Below are 15,483 nucleotides of genomic sequence, written 5' to 3'. Positions count from 1 at the left end.
CTACAAACTGTTCCAGCTGCTACCATCCGGGAAACAGTACTGCAGCGTAAAAGCCAGGACCAACAGGCTCTGGGACAGCTTCTTGAACCAGGCCATCAGATTGCTGAATTCATGCTGATGCATGAATTTTTATGTTATATTGACTATCTTGTTGTATTTATTATAAATTACTATAAATGCACATTTGATTGGAGATGTAACGTAAAGAATTTTACTCCTCGTGTATTTGAAGGATGTAAGTCAATTCAATTCATAGATCTTTGCTTTTATAAGGCACTGGTGACGTTTCACTTGGAGTATTGTGAGCAGTTTTGGGCCCCTTATTTAAGAAAAGATGTGCTGGCATTGGAGAGGGTTCAGTGGAGAATGATTCCGGGAATGTAAGGGTTAGCAAATGAGCAGTTATTGAAAGCTCTGAGCATGTACTTGCTGGAATTTAGAAAAATGAGAAGGGATCTCATTGAAACATCAAATGTTGAAAGGTCTAGATAGAGTGGATGTGAAGAGGTTGTTTCCTTTTGTGGGTGAGTCTAGGACCAGAGGGCACAGTCTCTAAACAGAGGGACGTCCATTTAGAACAGATGAGGAGGAATTTCTTTAGCCAGAGGGTGGTGAATCTGTGGAATTTGTTGCCACAGGCGTCAGAGGAGACCAAGTAACAACGCATTTAAGGCAGAGCTTGATAGGTTCTTGATTAGTCAGGCCATAAAAGTTTATTGGGAGTGGCAGGAGGATGGGGCTGAGAGGGTAATGGATCGGTCGTGATGAAATGGTGGCACAGACTCAATGGACTGAATGGCTTAATTGTGCTATGTCTTTTGATCTTATCATGTTCTGATCCATTCATGTTGACTGAGTAGATACATAGCACTGTAGAGCCAGGAATTGTTCTTGTAGCTATAGGATGCCCTATAATCTAGTAAAAGGGTATGTAGTCTTTCAGGTCTATAATGTAGTGAGATTGTGGCTGATTGTATGCCTTGTCCATTTTCCCAGTAGTACCTTGACTAAAAGTCTGGAAATGTTACCCGTGAAAATACTTAATTCTGCCCCAGACGGGGAATTCCAAAGATTTGTAAACACCCTTTTTAAAGTTAGTTTTCATAATGATCATTTTCCCAGGTTCTAAACTCTCTGGCAAGCTACATACCTTCTCAGTTACTCAATCAATCCCATTTATTAAGTCGAATGCGTGCCACCCTGGCTTACTGTCTGTTTGCATATCACTGCAAGTCCAACTCTGTTAAGACTTGACTGTTGCAGCTATTCCATGAGATGAAGTTCGCAAGTGGGAAGTTATGCCCTCACCCTGTCTTGATGGTGTTCTGACTGTTCATCTGAGCCATTGAAAGATCAATCAAAAAGGCTGAAATAATAAAAAAAACCTAAAATCATATTTACACAATACTCTAATATGTTTATGCTCAAAGTTGATAAAAAGGCATTTGAAGCTTAAATGTGAAATATTGCATCCTGCATCAGGTTTGCCCTCCTGTGATAATTTATTGCTCCTTTGGTCCACTGACACAATTCTCACCTGAATAATGCTGGGAACTTCAACAAGACTAATTCAACTGTCAAGTCAGTAAGTCACAGTCAGTTTGCATTTCACACTGTAAGTGCAGAAATATATTACTTTGGTTTCAGCAGTTGAATGCAAACATCAGGAAAAATGGTTTTTAATGAAAAGTAAGTCAAAATATTTGTTCAAGTTTTCAGGTGTTTCTTAATGCCCATTACAATTTCTCCTGTTTTTGTGTCTCGTACCTGCATTTATTTTCTTCTTTTTTTAATATAGTCATGGGTGTTTTTACAGTCTTCTAAATCTCCTGCTCTCAAACTCTCTGGTTAATAACTTTGTTAGTCACGTGCTGCCACTTCCTCAGATGATTTCTGATTTATTTACTGTACACCTTTTTAATCTGATGTGATGCTTAAACTCTGTAATTAGGTCAGATTTTATCACTTTTCTCATTGACTTTTTCTCAGCGTAGTGATTCAACATTTTTATATTGTTTTGAATGCTTGCCTTGACTTACAGACAAAATTCCGAATTTGATTTCTCCATCTACATTGGGTATCTGTCTTTATATTCAGCACCCTCGTTTCTGAGTGATTAATGCCTTTTGAGTTCCAAAGGTTTATTCTCTTATCACTTGTCCATGTGGAATGGTCTCACCAAAGCCTTGAAGAGCTGTAGCAAGATCTCTATCCTATTTTAATTTATAGGCATTTTTTGGGTCCTTTTCCAACTTATTTTTCAGCTTTTTTAAATCCCAAGTTTGCAAAAAAAAATTTGCTTGGACACCTCATCTAATTCACAACAATAGATTCTAAGTGGCTCAGATCCAGCAGTGATTCTAGTGCCTTGCTTGTTGCAGCTTTCCTTCTTGAAGGTGAACCATTTATTTCAGTCTGCTACTCAAGTTAATGTATTAACCTTCAGTTTCATGAACCAGTATATTGCTTATCTAATTCAATTAAATTATTTATTGACTAGTTATATTTTCAAAAGTACTCAAAATTGCTTGTTAATGTTAGGAAAAATAGAGGGCTATGGGTAACCCTGGGTAATTTCTAAAGTAAGTACATGTTCAGCACAGCATTGTGGGCCGAAGGGCATGTATTGTGCTGTAGTTTTTCTATGTTTCTTTCCTTTCATAACCATATTGATATTTTTTTTAAAAACTTGACGGGGTGTGTGTCAGTGGCAAGGTTATCATTTATTGCTTATCCCTTTTTTTTGATAAATTCCTACAGTTTGGTAGAGTGTTTGAGGAGACACAAGAAAATGTAGATACGAGTATCTGGAGCTAAAAACAAACCACTGAAGATACCTGATAGGGCAGGCAGTTTCAAGGAGGGAAATAAACTGAAAGAGCAGAGGCAAGATAACCAATCTAAAGAAGTGAGCGGGAGAGCTGGGAAACAATAGATGGATCCTGGTGGGTTGGGATTTATTGGCGATGGGTGGCATAGAGACAGTGACAGGCTGAGTTGCGAGGTAATCAGTGAGGACAATGAACGGTTCAAGTTATGGAATGTGATAAGAAAGAACGTGAGGAGCGCAACCAAATGAAGGAGGGAATTGACGGGGGAAGGATAGGGGTCCAGTGGGATGATTGTTTAGATGATGGGCTGAAGGGGGTGATGGAAGAAACTAGGCGATAGGATTTATGGGAGGGGGGAGTAGGGTAGAATTTGGAAAGATGGGTGTGTATTATGGGACTTGGGTAAATCAGAAAGAGAAAAAGGGACCAAATGAGTGCAAGTTACTGAAATGAAAGAATTCAATGTACATGATGTTAGATTGTGCACAACCTGACTTAAACCAGATGAAGAGTCTCAACCTGAAACATTGATTCACTATTAGCCTTCACAGATGCTGCTTGACCTGTTGGGTTCCTATAGAAGCTCATTCTCCAATGTGTTCTTGGTGATGAAGGAATGGCAGAATTTTTCCAAGTCAAGAATAAGTCTGACTTGGGAAGGAACATTTGGGTGGTTAATTTCTCTTATGCCATGGAGGTGGTGGCAGAAGTTGCAGTTTTGTGGGGAGCTGTCAAGAGTTGTCTGCTATTGAGATGAGGCAAACTCGGGGATTGTTGTGGAGTTGTCTGGTAGAACACCAGGGACTTAGAATTCTAAATACAACATCAGGCTTTTGTTACTTCAGAACTATCCCAATATAGACACTAGTTATCTGATTTTACAAAAAGTATCTAGCCAGGTTGGTTGGGCTGGGTGTGTTATGCTTTGTACAAATTTGTTGCTGAGGTGCCAATGATGTCTATTTAGTTTTATCTCTTTACTGTTAACATAAAGTTTATTGTACAAATAAGTATATCTTTAAAACAAAATATTCTGCAAGTACAAACCGATTGAGGGTTTTCAAAGTGCAAAACACAGTTAATATTTTGGTCAATGGTTTTGTCTTTCTTTATTGGTGCTGCTTGAACTGAAATTTCCGTAATTTTTTGATAATAATTTAGATTTCTACCATCTGGAGTAGCCTGTTTTTGTATAAATAGGGCCTTGTTATCTTTGTAGGTAATATTTTCAGCTAAAGTTTCAAGACACCTGCAAGATTATTACCAGAATCAGTTTATACATTGACTTAGTGGAGCTTACCCAGTAGGCCATGCTGAATTAACTGAGAGAGGGAAAATGAAGTTTTTCTTTTGGGAGGGACCAAAACAGACAAGAATCCTTACTATATTTTGCTTCACAAAAGATGGAAGGGTACCTCATAGCTAATGATCTTGGCAACTTTATTCCTTGTTAGATGGTTATACAAAACACTTTCTATCTGTTGTAAGAATTTCATTAACTGGATCATTTGTCTTAACATGGAAGCTCTTTGTTTCTGTGTCCTTACTCAGATGCTGTGAGTGTGATACCTAAATTGTTCATAAATATTGGTCCACTTTTAAATCATCATTAGTTCATATTTGATAGAATATTTCAAATTCTGGTCATGGTGGTAAATTTTTCCATGAATGCTGTTTTTAGAATTGATATGTTTTTTGTCTTGTGTATAATTCCATCAGTTTATAAATGTATCATGCACTGCTCAGTGCTTTCACTATCATAGACAGTAAAGTATCCTCGATATAAGTCAAGTCAAATATTATTAAAATATGCATATGCTGTCATTCACTACCTTGAGATTCATCTTGCAGGCAATTACAGGAAAATAAAGAGATACAATAGAATTTATGAAGTACTATACATTAAAAAACTGACAAACAGCCAATGAGCAAAAGAAGACAAAATGTCAAAATGAAAAATAAATAATAGTGAGAACATGAGTTGTAGAGTTCTTGAAAGTCATTCTGTAGGTTGTAGAATTGGTTAAGAGTTGTGAGTGAAGTTATCTTTGGTACAGGATCTTGATGGTAAAACCATTCCTGAACCCAGTGGTGTGGGACCTGAACCTCCTCTACCTTATGCCAGATTGAAGTAGCTAGAAGTTGGTGTGATATACTGTGTCCGGTGCTCCCGATGTGGCCTTCTATATATTGGCGAGACCCAACGCAGACTGGTAGACCGCTTCGCTGAGCACCTACGCTTTGTCCGCCAGAGAAAGCAGGATCTCCCAGTGGCCACACATTTTAATTCCACATCCCATTCTCATTCTGACATGTCTATCCACGGCCTTCTCTAAGTCGAGATGAAGCCGCACTCAGGTTGGAGGAACAACATCTTATATTCCGTCTGGGTAGCCTCCAACCTGATGGCATGAATATTGACTTCTCTAACTTCTGTTAATGCCCCTCTTCTTCTTCTTACCCCATCCTTTATTTATTTATTATTTCCCCCCCCTTTTTTCCTTTTCTCTTTTTTCTTTCTCTGTCCTTTTCACAATCACTCCTTGCCTGCTCTCCATCTCCCTCTGGTGCTCCCCTCCCCCTTTCTCCCTAGACCTCCCATCCCATGATTCTCTCCCTTCTCCAGCCTTGTATCCCTTTTGCCAATCAACTTTCCAGTTCTTAGCTTCATCCCTCCCCCTCCTGTCTTCTCCTATCATTTCGGATCTCCCCCTCCCACTTCAAATCTCTTACTATCTCTTCTTTCAGTTAGTCCTGATGAAGCATCCCGGCGGGAAAGGTCAACTGTACCTCTTCCTATAGATGCTGCCTGGCCTGCTGCGTTCTACCAGCATTTTGTGTGTGTTGCGAGAAGAGATCATGGCCGGATAGTGAGAATCCTTACTGATGAATGCTGCTGTTTTGTGGCAGCACTCCATGTAAATATGCTCAATGATGGGGAGAGATTTGTCTGTGATGGACTGGGCTATATCCATCTCTTTTTGTAGACGTTTATGTTTTTGGGCATTGTTTTTTTTTCCATACCAAGTTGTGATGAAGCCAGTTACAATACTCGCCACTATGCATCTATAGAAGTTTGTCAAAGACTTTAGTGACATGCTGAATCTGCACAAATTTCTAAGAAGAAAGAGGTGCATTCATGCTGCCTTTTTGATGGCGCTTGTGTTCTGCTCCCAAGGAATTTAAAGCAGCTGATCCCCAAGTGGGACTGGCCGGCTTCCTCCTCCTGTAGTCAATTATCTTTGCTTTTTGCTTTTGCTGATGTTGGGTTAGAAGTTGTTGCATACACAGAAGGTATAGTAGACTCTGAACAGCAAATTTTATGTTGAAGACAATTGTGAACAGTGGCTTTTGAAATCAGTTTTATACCCTATCTCCTGTAGAAAAATGTATTCTTAGGCATATAATTGAACATAAACGTGTTTCTTTTTACTTTAGGGGTAAAGAAAACATTCCAATGTGAATTGTGCAGCTACACTTGCCCCCGACGTTCTAATTTAGATCGTCATATGAAAAGCCACACTGATGAGCGGCCGCATAAGTGTCACCTTTGTGGGAGAGCTTTTCGAACAGTTACATTGTTGAGAAATCATCTCAACACACACACAGGTAACAAAACTAACTTTGAATTAAGTATTTATAGTGTTGGAATATTTCAAAATTATCAATGCCAGAATATAGTTCTATGTTTTTGCACAAGATTTATGGGAAAAAATCCTGTGTATTGTCTTAAGTTCATGTTTGATTTGTACATTAGCTCAGAAAATAATTTGTCACACAAGTTAGTTTATATGTATATTCATTGTTTAATTCAAAAGCTACCTATTAAACTTTTTTTTCCATGTACAAACAAATTAAAATCTCATCTGGGATGTAGGGAAAAGTTTGCAGTTTCAGTTGGCAAAAAGTAACTCTACTCATTTGGCTAGAAGAAATGAAAAATAACTTGACCATGATGGAGACATAATTAAGAAGTGATCAGGTTTCCTTTAGAAGACATTTATATCAGTGCATAGCATGCAGAACCAATCTATGCCAGAGGTAGTCCATTCATTCATAGAAGTGGTGCAGCTAGTTGACAAAAATATCTAACTTTGTCTTAAATATATTAAATAAGGTAGCCTCTACTGCTTCCCTGGGTAGAGAATTACACAGATTCACTACTCTGGGAAAAACAGCATCTCATCACCTCTGTTTTAAATCTATTCTGAATTTTGAGGCAATATCTTCTAGTTCTAGTCTAACTTATCAGTGGAAACATCTTTGCTGCTTTTATCTTAGATATCTCTTTCATGAATTTTGATTATAATCCATTGGTTAACCATTTTATTGCTTACAGAAATGCAACCAATACAGGACAGAAGTATAGAGAGGTTTACCAATTAGTATAACACTCTACAACTCTGGCAATCAGGGTACAAATCCCCCTGCTGTTTATAAAGAGTTTGTATGCTCTCCCCATGACTGTGTGGGTTTGCTCTAGCTGCTCTGATTTCCTCCCATATTCCAAAGATTAACCAGTTAGGGTTAATAAGTTGTGGGCATGCCATGTTGGTGCCAGAGGCAGGCTGCCCCAAGCATGTTCTTCGACTGTGGTCGTTGATGCAAGTGGTGCATTTCACTGTGTTTCTATGTGCATGTAATAAAGCTGATCTTTCAACTATGTATGGATCTGCATGAATGAAAATTCTCAATGGGATTATTTTGAAAAATAAGTTTAGTTAAATTTGACTAGTAAAGTTTAAAAAAAAATTTAAAATAGTAGGTGATAAATAGATGGTTTAAGTTCATAAAGCTAAAAGTTAAGGATTCACTACTAATAATTTTGCACGTAGTAAGAGGAATGATATGAAATGAGAACAATATGATGTTTGTAATTGTAGGTACTAAACCACATAAGTGTCCTGATTGTGATATGGCATTTGTGACCAGTGGGGAGTTGGTACGGCATCGTCGCTACAAACACACCCATGAGAAACCTTTTAAATGTTCAATGTGTGACTATGCTAGTGTGGAGGTAAGAATAAAATTTTAAATCTTTGTCTTCATTAGGTTCATGAAACGATAGTAAATGGCAAATTGAAATTCTATTTATGCATTAGAATAAAATTAAAATTTGTTGTCGTAATATCTGCAAGGTTCAGATAGAATTCCCTCATCACGAAAATCTTGTGTATGTGTGATGTAGGGTGCAGATTTGCTGCATCATCTGATTTTGACCCTTCATTTTCTTGACCTTTAAGAACATTGTTTGCCTTCTCTACCTCACTTCATTCGTTGAAGTTTCCATTCATTCAGTTTCTACTCCGTCTTGTGCTTTTCTGGCCAGTTTCCCATGCTGCATTTTCCACAAGGCTACAGATCTTTGACTATCTATCCTGAAAGAGTCTACATTAGGCCATATCTCACACAACCAAAAGTTGGAGTACAGGAAGGAGATAGAGTGTTTAGTAATATGGTGTTATGACAACAACCTTTCCATCAGTGTCACTGAAGCAAACGAGCTGGTCATTGATGTGCTTCTCTCAGCATCAATAATATTAAGGTTGAGAGCTTTGAGTTCCTAGAAGTGAAAGCACATACCACCAGTCTCAAAGACAGCTTCTACTTTGCAGTTATCAGATTTCTAAATGAATCCTTCCCTAGAATGATAAGAAGGACTCTTGACCTCGCAGGCTACCTCGTCATGATGTTGTACCTGCACTACACTCTCTCTAGCTGTTATGCTTTATTTTCCATTATTATTATTTTACTTTGTTCCACCTTATTACATTTTAAAAACAGTCCTGAAGAAGGGTCTTGGTCCAAAACGTCGACTGTTTGTTTATTTCTGTAGATGCTGCTTGACCTGCTGAGTTTCTTCAGCATTTTGTGTGTGTTTCTATAGATTTCCAGCATCTGCAGGATCTCTTGTGTTCGTAAAATTATAATGCATTTTAGGGAGTTTGTTAGTGATATTGGGCAGCAAAATGTAAATACTGGCAATAGTTAGAATTGATTATTGGTCAAACAAATTAAAAGGGAGTGAAATATCTGTTTTGGTTTTCAGGTCAGTAAGTTAAAGCGTCACATTCGCTCTCATACTGGAGAACGCCCGTTCCAATGTAGTCTTTGTAGCTATGCCAGCAGGGACACCTATAAACTGAAACGACACATGAGGACACACTCTGGTACAGTAATATATAGTGTATTCTGCTATTTGCAATTGAGTGCAATGCTTATTTCTCTACTTATTACGTATGCACCTAAGTTGTGACATAAAAGAGTAATTAATATTTACCTGACGCCTAGCTGGCAATATTCAGTTGTGTGCATCATTAATTCCTCGTAAAGTAAATGATTGGTGATGTTACTTTATGTTCAATGCTTTATATTTATAGTTTGATACTTTTCAAAATCCTTCTCAGCAACAGTTTTTATTCTGAAATATGCCTCTTCTAGAAAGAGGGTGATAAACAGAATTCATACTAGTGTAGGTCTTACATTTTGGACAAATGCATGGGCTTGCCTCTTTGTTTTCAAAGTAGTGCTGTCACTATGTGATGTTTATCAGCTTTAAAGATCTCCTTCAACCATCAAACTCCAGTAATATAGATGGTCAACTTCAAAGGTGAAGAGCTTTCTTATTTCTGAAAAATTCTAGTGTGCTTTATTATTAACATTGAAGCCTATTGTGTGGTATTGTAATTTATCAATTCATTACCAGATTTTGACGTTTTTAAAGTGTGTTCTTATAATATGAATGTCTCAAACAGGTGAGAAACCGTATGAATGCTACATCTGTCATGCTCGCTTCACTCAAAGTGGAACAATGAAGATGCACATTTTACAGAAACATACAGAAAATGTGGCCAAATTTCACTGTCCACATTGTGACACAGTTATTGCTAGAAAAAGTGATCTGGGTAAGCGCATTTATATCTTCAAAATTTAAATATAATTGTACAAAAATGGGGAATATAATGATCGAGAACTATTGATGTGTTTCCAGACAGACGCTATTTCTAATACAGTTGTACAAGTTTTAATGCAAACAGTATTACAGTTAGTTTACAATTTGAATATTAAACAGAATCCATATCGAAGAAAATAACAACTAAAGACATACAGCTTGTGCTCAGAACTGATGTTTAACCCCACATGAACTATAGTTCATTAAATCTTGTGGATGTTACCAAAGTATTAATCTTGTACCTAGTTTAGGCACTTTTGCTTTGCACTTGGATGTCAGAGGATGGATGTTTATTTTCCATTATCTTTCCTTTGTTTTTGTGTTTTTATCCTTTCCTCTTCTTCTGTTTCCAGGAGAAAAATATATCAAAATATTGTAGAATAATTCATGTAAAGTTTTTCACTTCAACATTATCACTGTTAATTTTAAGTATCTAAATTTTTTACGTTGAATGTGTAGCACATTTTTTTTAAATGCAGTGTTTCTTAGACACTCAGTGAACTGTGTGATCACAAATGATGAATTATGACTGAGACACGTGGTTGTTCCTTCATTACCTTCAACACATTACATTATTGCATGTATGCAATATTGTCATTAATTTTCTGGCCACTAGATTCTGAATAACATGAAATATATTTATTGCAAAGAAAGTTTGACTTCAATTCTTATTCTCAAGGTGTTTCTAAAGAAAGTTGTGCATTATTTCAATTTGTTTCTCACGTTGAGCAATTTAAACTTTTTATTAATTTTAAATAAATATTAATTAGACTACATTACCACTGTGGCAAAATGAAACTTCAGCAAAGTTCTTTGCATTAATGTAACATATCTTTTTCCTATACCCTGTTCTATGTATTATTTTGTGTCTGGGAGATTTGTGTACGCTTACACAAAAAGCAACAGTTTATGTATCTCTGGCGCAGATTGTCACTTAGGGTACTTGTATATAAATAAGCTACATTACTTCCATTAGATGCTGAGGTGGCATCCCTGTGTAGTTCTCTCTATTTTATGGTAAATAATGGTATAAAATGCAAGTTAAATCTCATCAGACCATCCTCTTCACAGGTGTTCATTTAAGAAAACAGCATTCCTATCTTGAGTCAGGCAAAAAGTGCCGTTATTGTGATGCAGTCTTCCATGAGCGATATGCCCTCATACAACATCAGAAATCTCACAAGAACGAGAAACGCTTCAAATGTGAACTTTGCGATTATGCATGTAAACAGGTATTGTAGTTGTACAATCCTTAATATTACTTTGGGTAGCAGGTGGGGTATTTAGTAAGATTTGGATTTTTGGTGATTGCAACTTTAGGCCAAAAAATGGGAATTTTATTTCCATTGTTGGTCAGCACCTATGGTAACATTGAAATGAAATTCAAATGGATTAGGGCAGGTATATTTTGGACACAGTTTATGAAGTGCAACTAGTGGAAAAATAATCTAACACTTGTATAAATGTCACTAATTGAAGATGAATGAAAATGAGCAATTTTGTTCATGAACAACATTTTTGAACTGCAATTGTTTTCTTTCAGAACGAATGAGTGACAGGTATGGATTTTGAATTAAAGTTGGAGTCAAGGTGTACATGTCAAGGGCTAAAAGTAGTTCCTCAAGTATCCCTAACATTAAGCAGATGTCGTTTTACTATCTTCATTTAATGCTGCAGTTTCCTTCATTCCCATCCTGCAGGAGCGTCACATGGTGATGCACAAACGTACTCATACTGGAGAAAAGCCTTATTCTTGCAGCCAATGTGATAAAACTTTCCGGCAAAAACAGCTGTTGGACATGCACTTCAAGCGCTACCATGATCCGAGTTTTATTCCTGCAACTTTTATGTGCACAAAATGTGGCAAAGCCTTCACTCGTAAGGTATCTAATATTTTAATGTTTAAAATTCCTAATAGTTTGCATCTTTGCAGTGTCATTTATGTTGAGGCACTGAAATAAGGGATGACTTAAGTTATATTAAAGATGTAAGTGTAAATGTGTAATAAAAGTGGTCAGTGAGGTTTCAAAGGGTAGGGTAGAACTGAAGATATTTCAGAAAAGATGACAATGTACAAAAATTTGACTAGAAAAATGTAAAGCTCAAAGAAGTGATGTGCTGCCCCTTCATAAATTAATATGAGTTTTTTCATGTGTGATATTATGAGATTTTCTTCTAGAGCATATTTTGGTACTTGTTATCCCTAATCTATAGCACTTGTTACCTGAGCTGTGTTTTTCAATTCAAGAGATTAATATGCTATCCAAAAAGTTCATAAGGTCATGCAGCAAAGAAAAAGAAACCACTGAATTCATATTCACTATCAAGCCCCCATCTGGACTCATCGTATTTTTGCTCTTGCATGTCCAGTAGTTTAGACAATGGCACCATACCTTTAATAATTGCATGTTCTTATTCCTTTTGAGAGGCTGTCGCAATGATCTAGATATACAACTATCAATGCTAGACACCGTTAAAATGACAGTCTGAAATTGAGGTCTTATTTTGTGAATTAACTCATCATCAAGAGCAGGTATCTGTGTGTGAAAAATCTGTTGTCTCTGCCATGACTGTAATAAAGGAGCATTGGTGCTACTAAATGCCAGTGGCATTAGGATTATTGATTGGTGGAGTGCCACGCCATTGTCTTTTTCTGTTGGGTCTGGAATCTTGGCTTAGGCGGCTTCCTGTTTAAAGGAAGACCAGTGGGGAAGCATATCAATAAATGGGCACAATACAATCATTAGAGTAGTTGGACAAATAGCAGAAACTGAAAACTGTAGAAAAATACTATGTTAATTCAAGGAAATTTTATGTTGAAAATGAATTACTGCATCTTGATTGGCATATATTTCTAGCATTTATATAGTGGCGCTAGGAAGTTTGTGAACCCTGTAGAATTTTCTCTATTTCTGCATAAAAATGACCTAAAATATGATCAGGTATTCATGTAAATCCTAAAACTAAATAGAGAACCCAATTAAATAAATAACACAAACAAGATAATACTTTTTCATTTCATGAGAAAAATAATCCAATATTACTTGCATTTGTTGGAAAAAGCATGTGAACCTTCTACAAAAGTTATTTGGAATCAAGTGCTCCAATCAATGAGATGAGATTGGAGGTGTGGGTTGTGGAGGTGCCCTGCCCTATAAAAATGACTCACAATGTCAGATTACTGACAGAGCCTGCTCTTCTCAAAAAAAAAATCTGTTTATGGGCACCATGCCTCGATCAGAGCAACTTGGAAGAAGCATGAAGCTGGAAAAGGGCTACAAAAGCAGTTCTAAAGACCTGAGTGTTTATCAGTCTACAGAAAGAGAAATTATCCACAAATGGAGGAAACTCTCTACAGTTGCTACTCTCCCTAGGAGTGGGCATCCTTCAAAGGACACATCAAGAGCACAATGTGCAATGCTGAAGGAGGTGAAGAAGAACCCAAGGGTAAACAGCAAAGACCTGCAGAAATCTCTGGAACTTGCTGAAGTCTCTGTTCATGTGTCCACTATAAGAAAATCACTGAACAAGAATGGTGTTCGTGGAAGGACACCACAGAGGAAACCACTGCTCTCCAAAATAAACTGCTGCATGTCTCAAGTTTGCAAAAATTGATCTGTTTGGCAAAAATGCACATTGCTGAAATAGAGCACTGTACACCAACACCAAAACCTCATCCCCATTGTGAAGCATGGTGGAAGGAGCATCATAGTTTGGGGTGGCTTTGCTGCCTCAGGGCCTGGACAGCTTGCAGCCGTGAGGGAACAATGAATTCAAAAATTGTATCAAGACATTTTACAGGAGAATATCAGGGTAGCATTCCATCACCTGAAGCTTAATAGAAGATGGATAATGCAACAAGACAATGATTTGAAAGATGAGTAAATCGACAACAGAATGGTGAAGAAAATTTACGTTTTGAAATGGCCGAGACAAAGTCCTGACCTTAATCCTATAGAAGTGTTGTGAAGGATCTGGAGTGAGCAGTTCATGCAGGGAAGCTCACCAGCATCCCAGAGCTGAAGCAGTTTTGTAAAGAGGAATGGCCAAAAATTCCTCCAGGCCAGTGTGCAGGACTGATCAGCAGTGACTGGAAACATTTGGTTGAAGTTACTGCTATACAAGAGGGTCACACCAGTTACTCAAAGCAAAGGTTCACATACTTTTCCCAACAAATACATGTAATATTGGATAACTTTTCTCAATAAATAAGAAGTACAATGTTTTTTGTGTTGTTTGTTTAGTTTATCTAGTTTTAGGATTTGTGTGAAGATCTGATCACATTTTAGGTCATATTTATGCAGAAATAGAGAAAATTCTACAGGGTTCACAAGCTTTCCAGCACCACTGTATATTTTATATACAATTGGACTCTGGCAAATACCACTTCTCGAAGAAAAAAGTGTGTTATTTGGAATCACAAACAGAAAATCTGCAGATGCTGGAAATTCAAGCAACACACGCAAAATTGCTGGTGAACGCAGCAGGCCAGGCAACATTTTTTGTGTGTGTTACTTAGGATGTTCATAATATTTTTTAAAAAAAATTCCAACAAAGGTGTTTTATATATATATCAAAAACTTGTCTTTGTAACCTGAAGTTTTTTTTTCTTTTTAAAACTAAAATTGTTTGTGATGACCTTCTTGCTTTGCTTTTTATAGAATACAATGACAAAACATGCTGAGAATTGCAGTGGGCCGGGAGGAGAGGAAGGTGATGCAGTTGAACGCAAGAAGAGCAAGGGACGAGGGAGGAAGCGAAAAATGCAGTCCAAGAAAGGAGACTCTTCTGATAGTGGTAATATTATATTCATCAGTCCTCAACACTTAGCTCCATAATCTTGACTAAAGCCTTAATCAAAATCATCTGTATTATCTCTACAGTCAATAAGATTGGCAATGTACACGATTTAAAAACTAAATATCGAAAAACAAAATTTATGTACAATAGCTAGGGTGTCGAGTCTTTTGCACAATAATATGTTAGTGTTTTGATCTAATTAATTTCTGTTTTTCAGTGGTCTTCGCACCTTTTTAAAATCGCTTTTTTTTACAAAGTTCTATAATGTCTACTCAGTGTTTAGTGACTCGTAATGTGAAAAATTCAAGTCTGTATGGATTCATTCATGTTATTCTACCCATTGTGAATAGCAATATCAGACTTCATATAACAGTGAAAATATTACGTAAAAGAGCTCAAAGTACAAAAAAATGTTAAAAGAATGTGTTGACTTTAGTCCAGTGCTAAATTAGGTATGCTTGAATATTCCTGTTTCCATTACGTTACTTTTGCAGATGAAGATGATACTGCTGAACCTGAACTAGATGGTGATGAAGATGATGAGCCAGATGTGAGCAAGCCTGAGAAAGAGGAGGAGGAGGAGCCGCCTATTGTAGAAGTCATCCCAATACCTACGCCAGCCAAGAAACGAAGGGGTCGACCACCTGGCAAGACTAATCAGTCAAACAAGAATACTGGTACTCTGCTTTTTTAAAAGTTTTCATGTAAACATACTTTGCAGAAGTATCCTGTTTTTGGTATAGCTTTGACCCTGTTTAAATGTTAACTGTTGTATTAATGAGCCACAACCTGTCCTTCAGCAGTTATTGTATATCACGTATAAATTTTGGGTAGCAAAATTTTGAGCATCAGAGGCTACCTGTATGTTCCATATTTATTCTGAGCATGAGGCCATTAAGG

At 37.1% G+C, this 15,483-nt stretch overlaps 1 protein-coding gene across 1 annotated transcript in view; it reads left to right on the top strand.

Annotated features, from left to right (window-relative positions):
• The window catches only part of ctcf (CCCTC-binding factor (zinc finger protein)), a 31,062-nt gene that overhangs the window by 11,819 nt on the left and 3,760 nt on the right, over positions 1–15,483 (top strand). The window contains exons 3-10 of the mRNA XM_063066803.1: positions 6,270–6,440; positions 7,715–7,848; positions 8,881–9,001; positions 9,587–9,736; positions 10,855–11,015; positions 11,484–11,666; positions 14,445–14,580; positions 15,078–15,260. Of these exons, the coding sequence (XP_062922873.1) occupies positions 6,270–6,440; positions 7,715–7,848; positions 8,881–9,001; positions 9,587–9,736; positions 10,855–11,015; positions 11,484–11,666; positions 14,445–14,580; positions 15,078–15,260 (1,239 nt within the window). The remainder of the gene's footprint in view (positions 1–6,269; positions 6,441–7,714; positions 7,849–8,880; positions 9,002–9,586; positions 9,737–10,854; positions 11,016–11,483; positions 11,667–14,444; positions 14,581–15,077; positions 15,261–15,483) is intronic.

This window comes from Mobula hypostoma, chromosome 14 (genome assembly GCF_963921235.1).
Source record: "Mobula hypostoma chromosome 14, sMobHyp1.1, whole genome shotgun sequence".
Lineage (NCBI taxonomy): Eukaryota > Metazoa > Chordata > Chondrichthyes > Myliobatiformes > Myliobatidae > Mobula > Mobula hypostoma.
The sequence above is the reverse complement of the archived record's forward strand: the minus strand, read 5'-3'. Positions and strand labels throughout refer to the sequence as shown.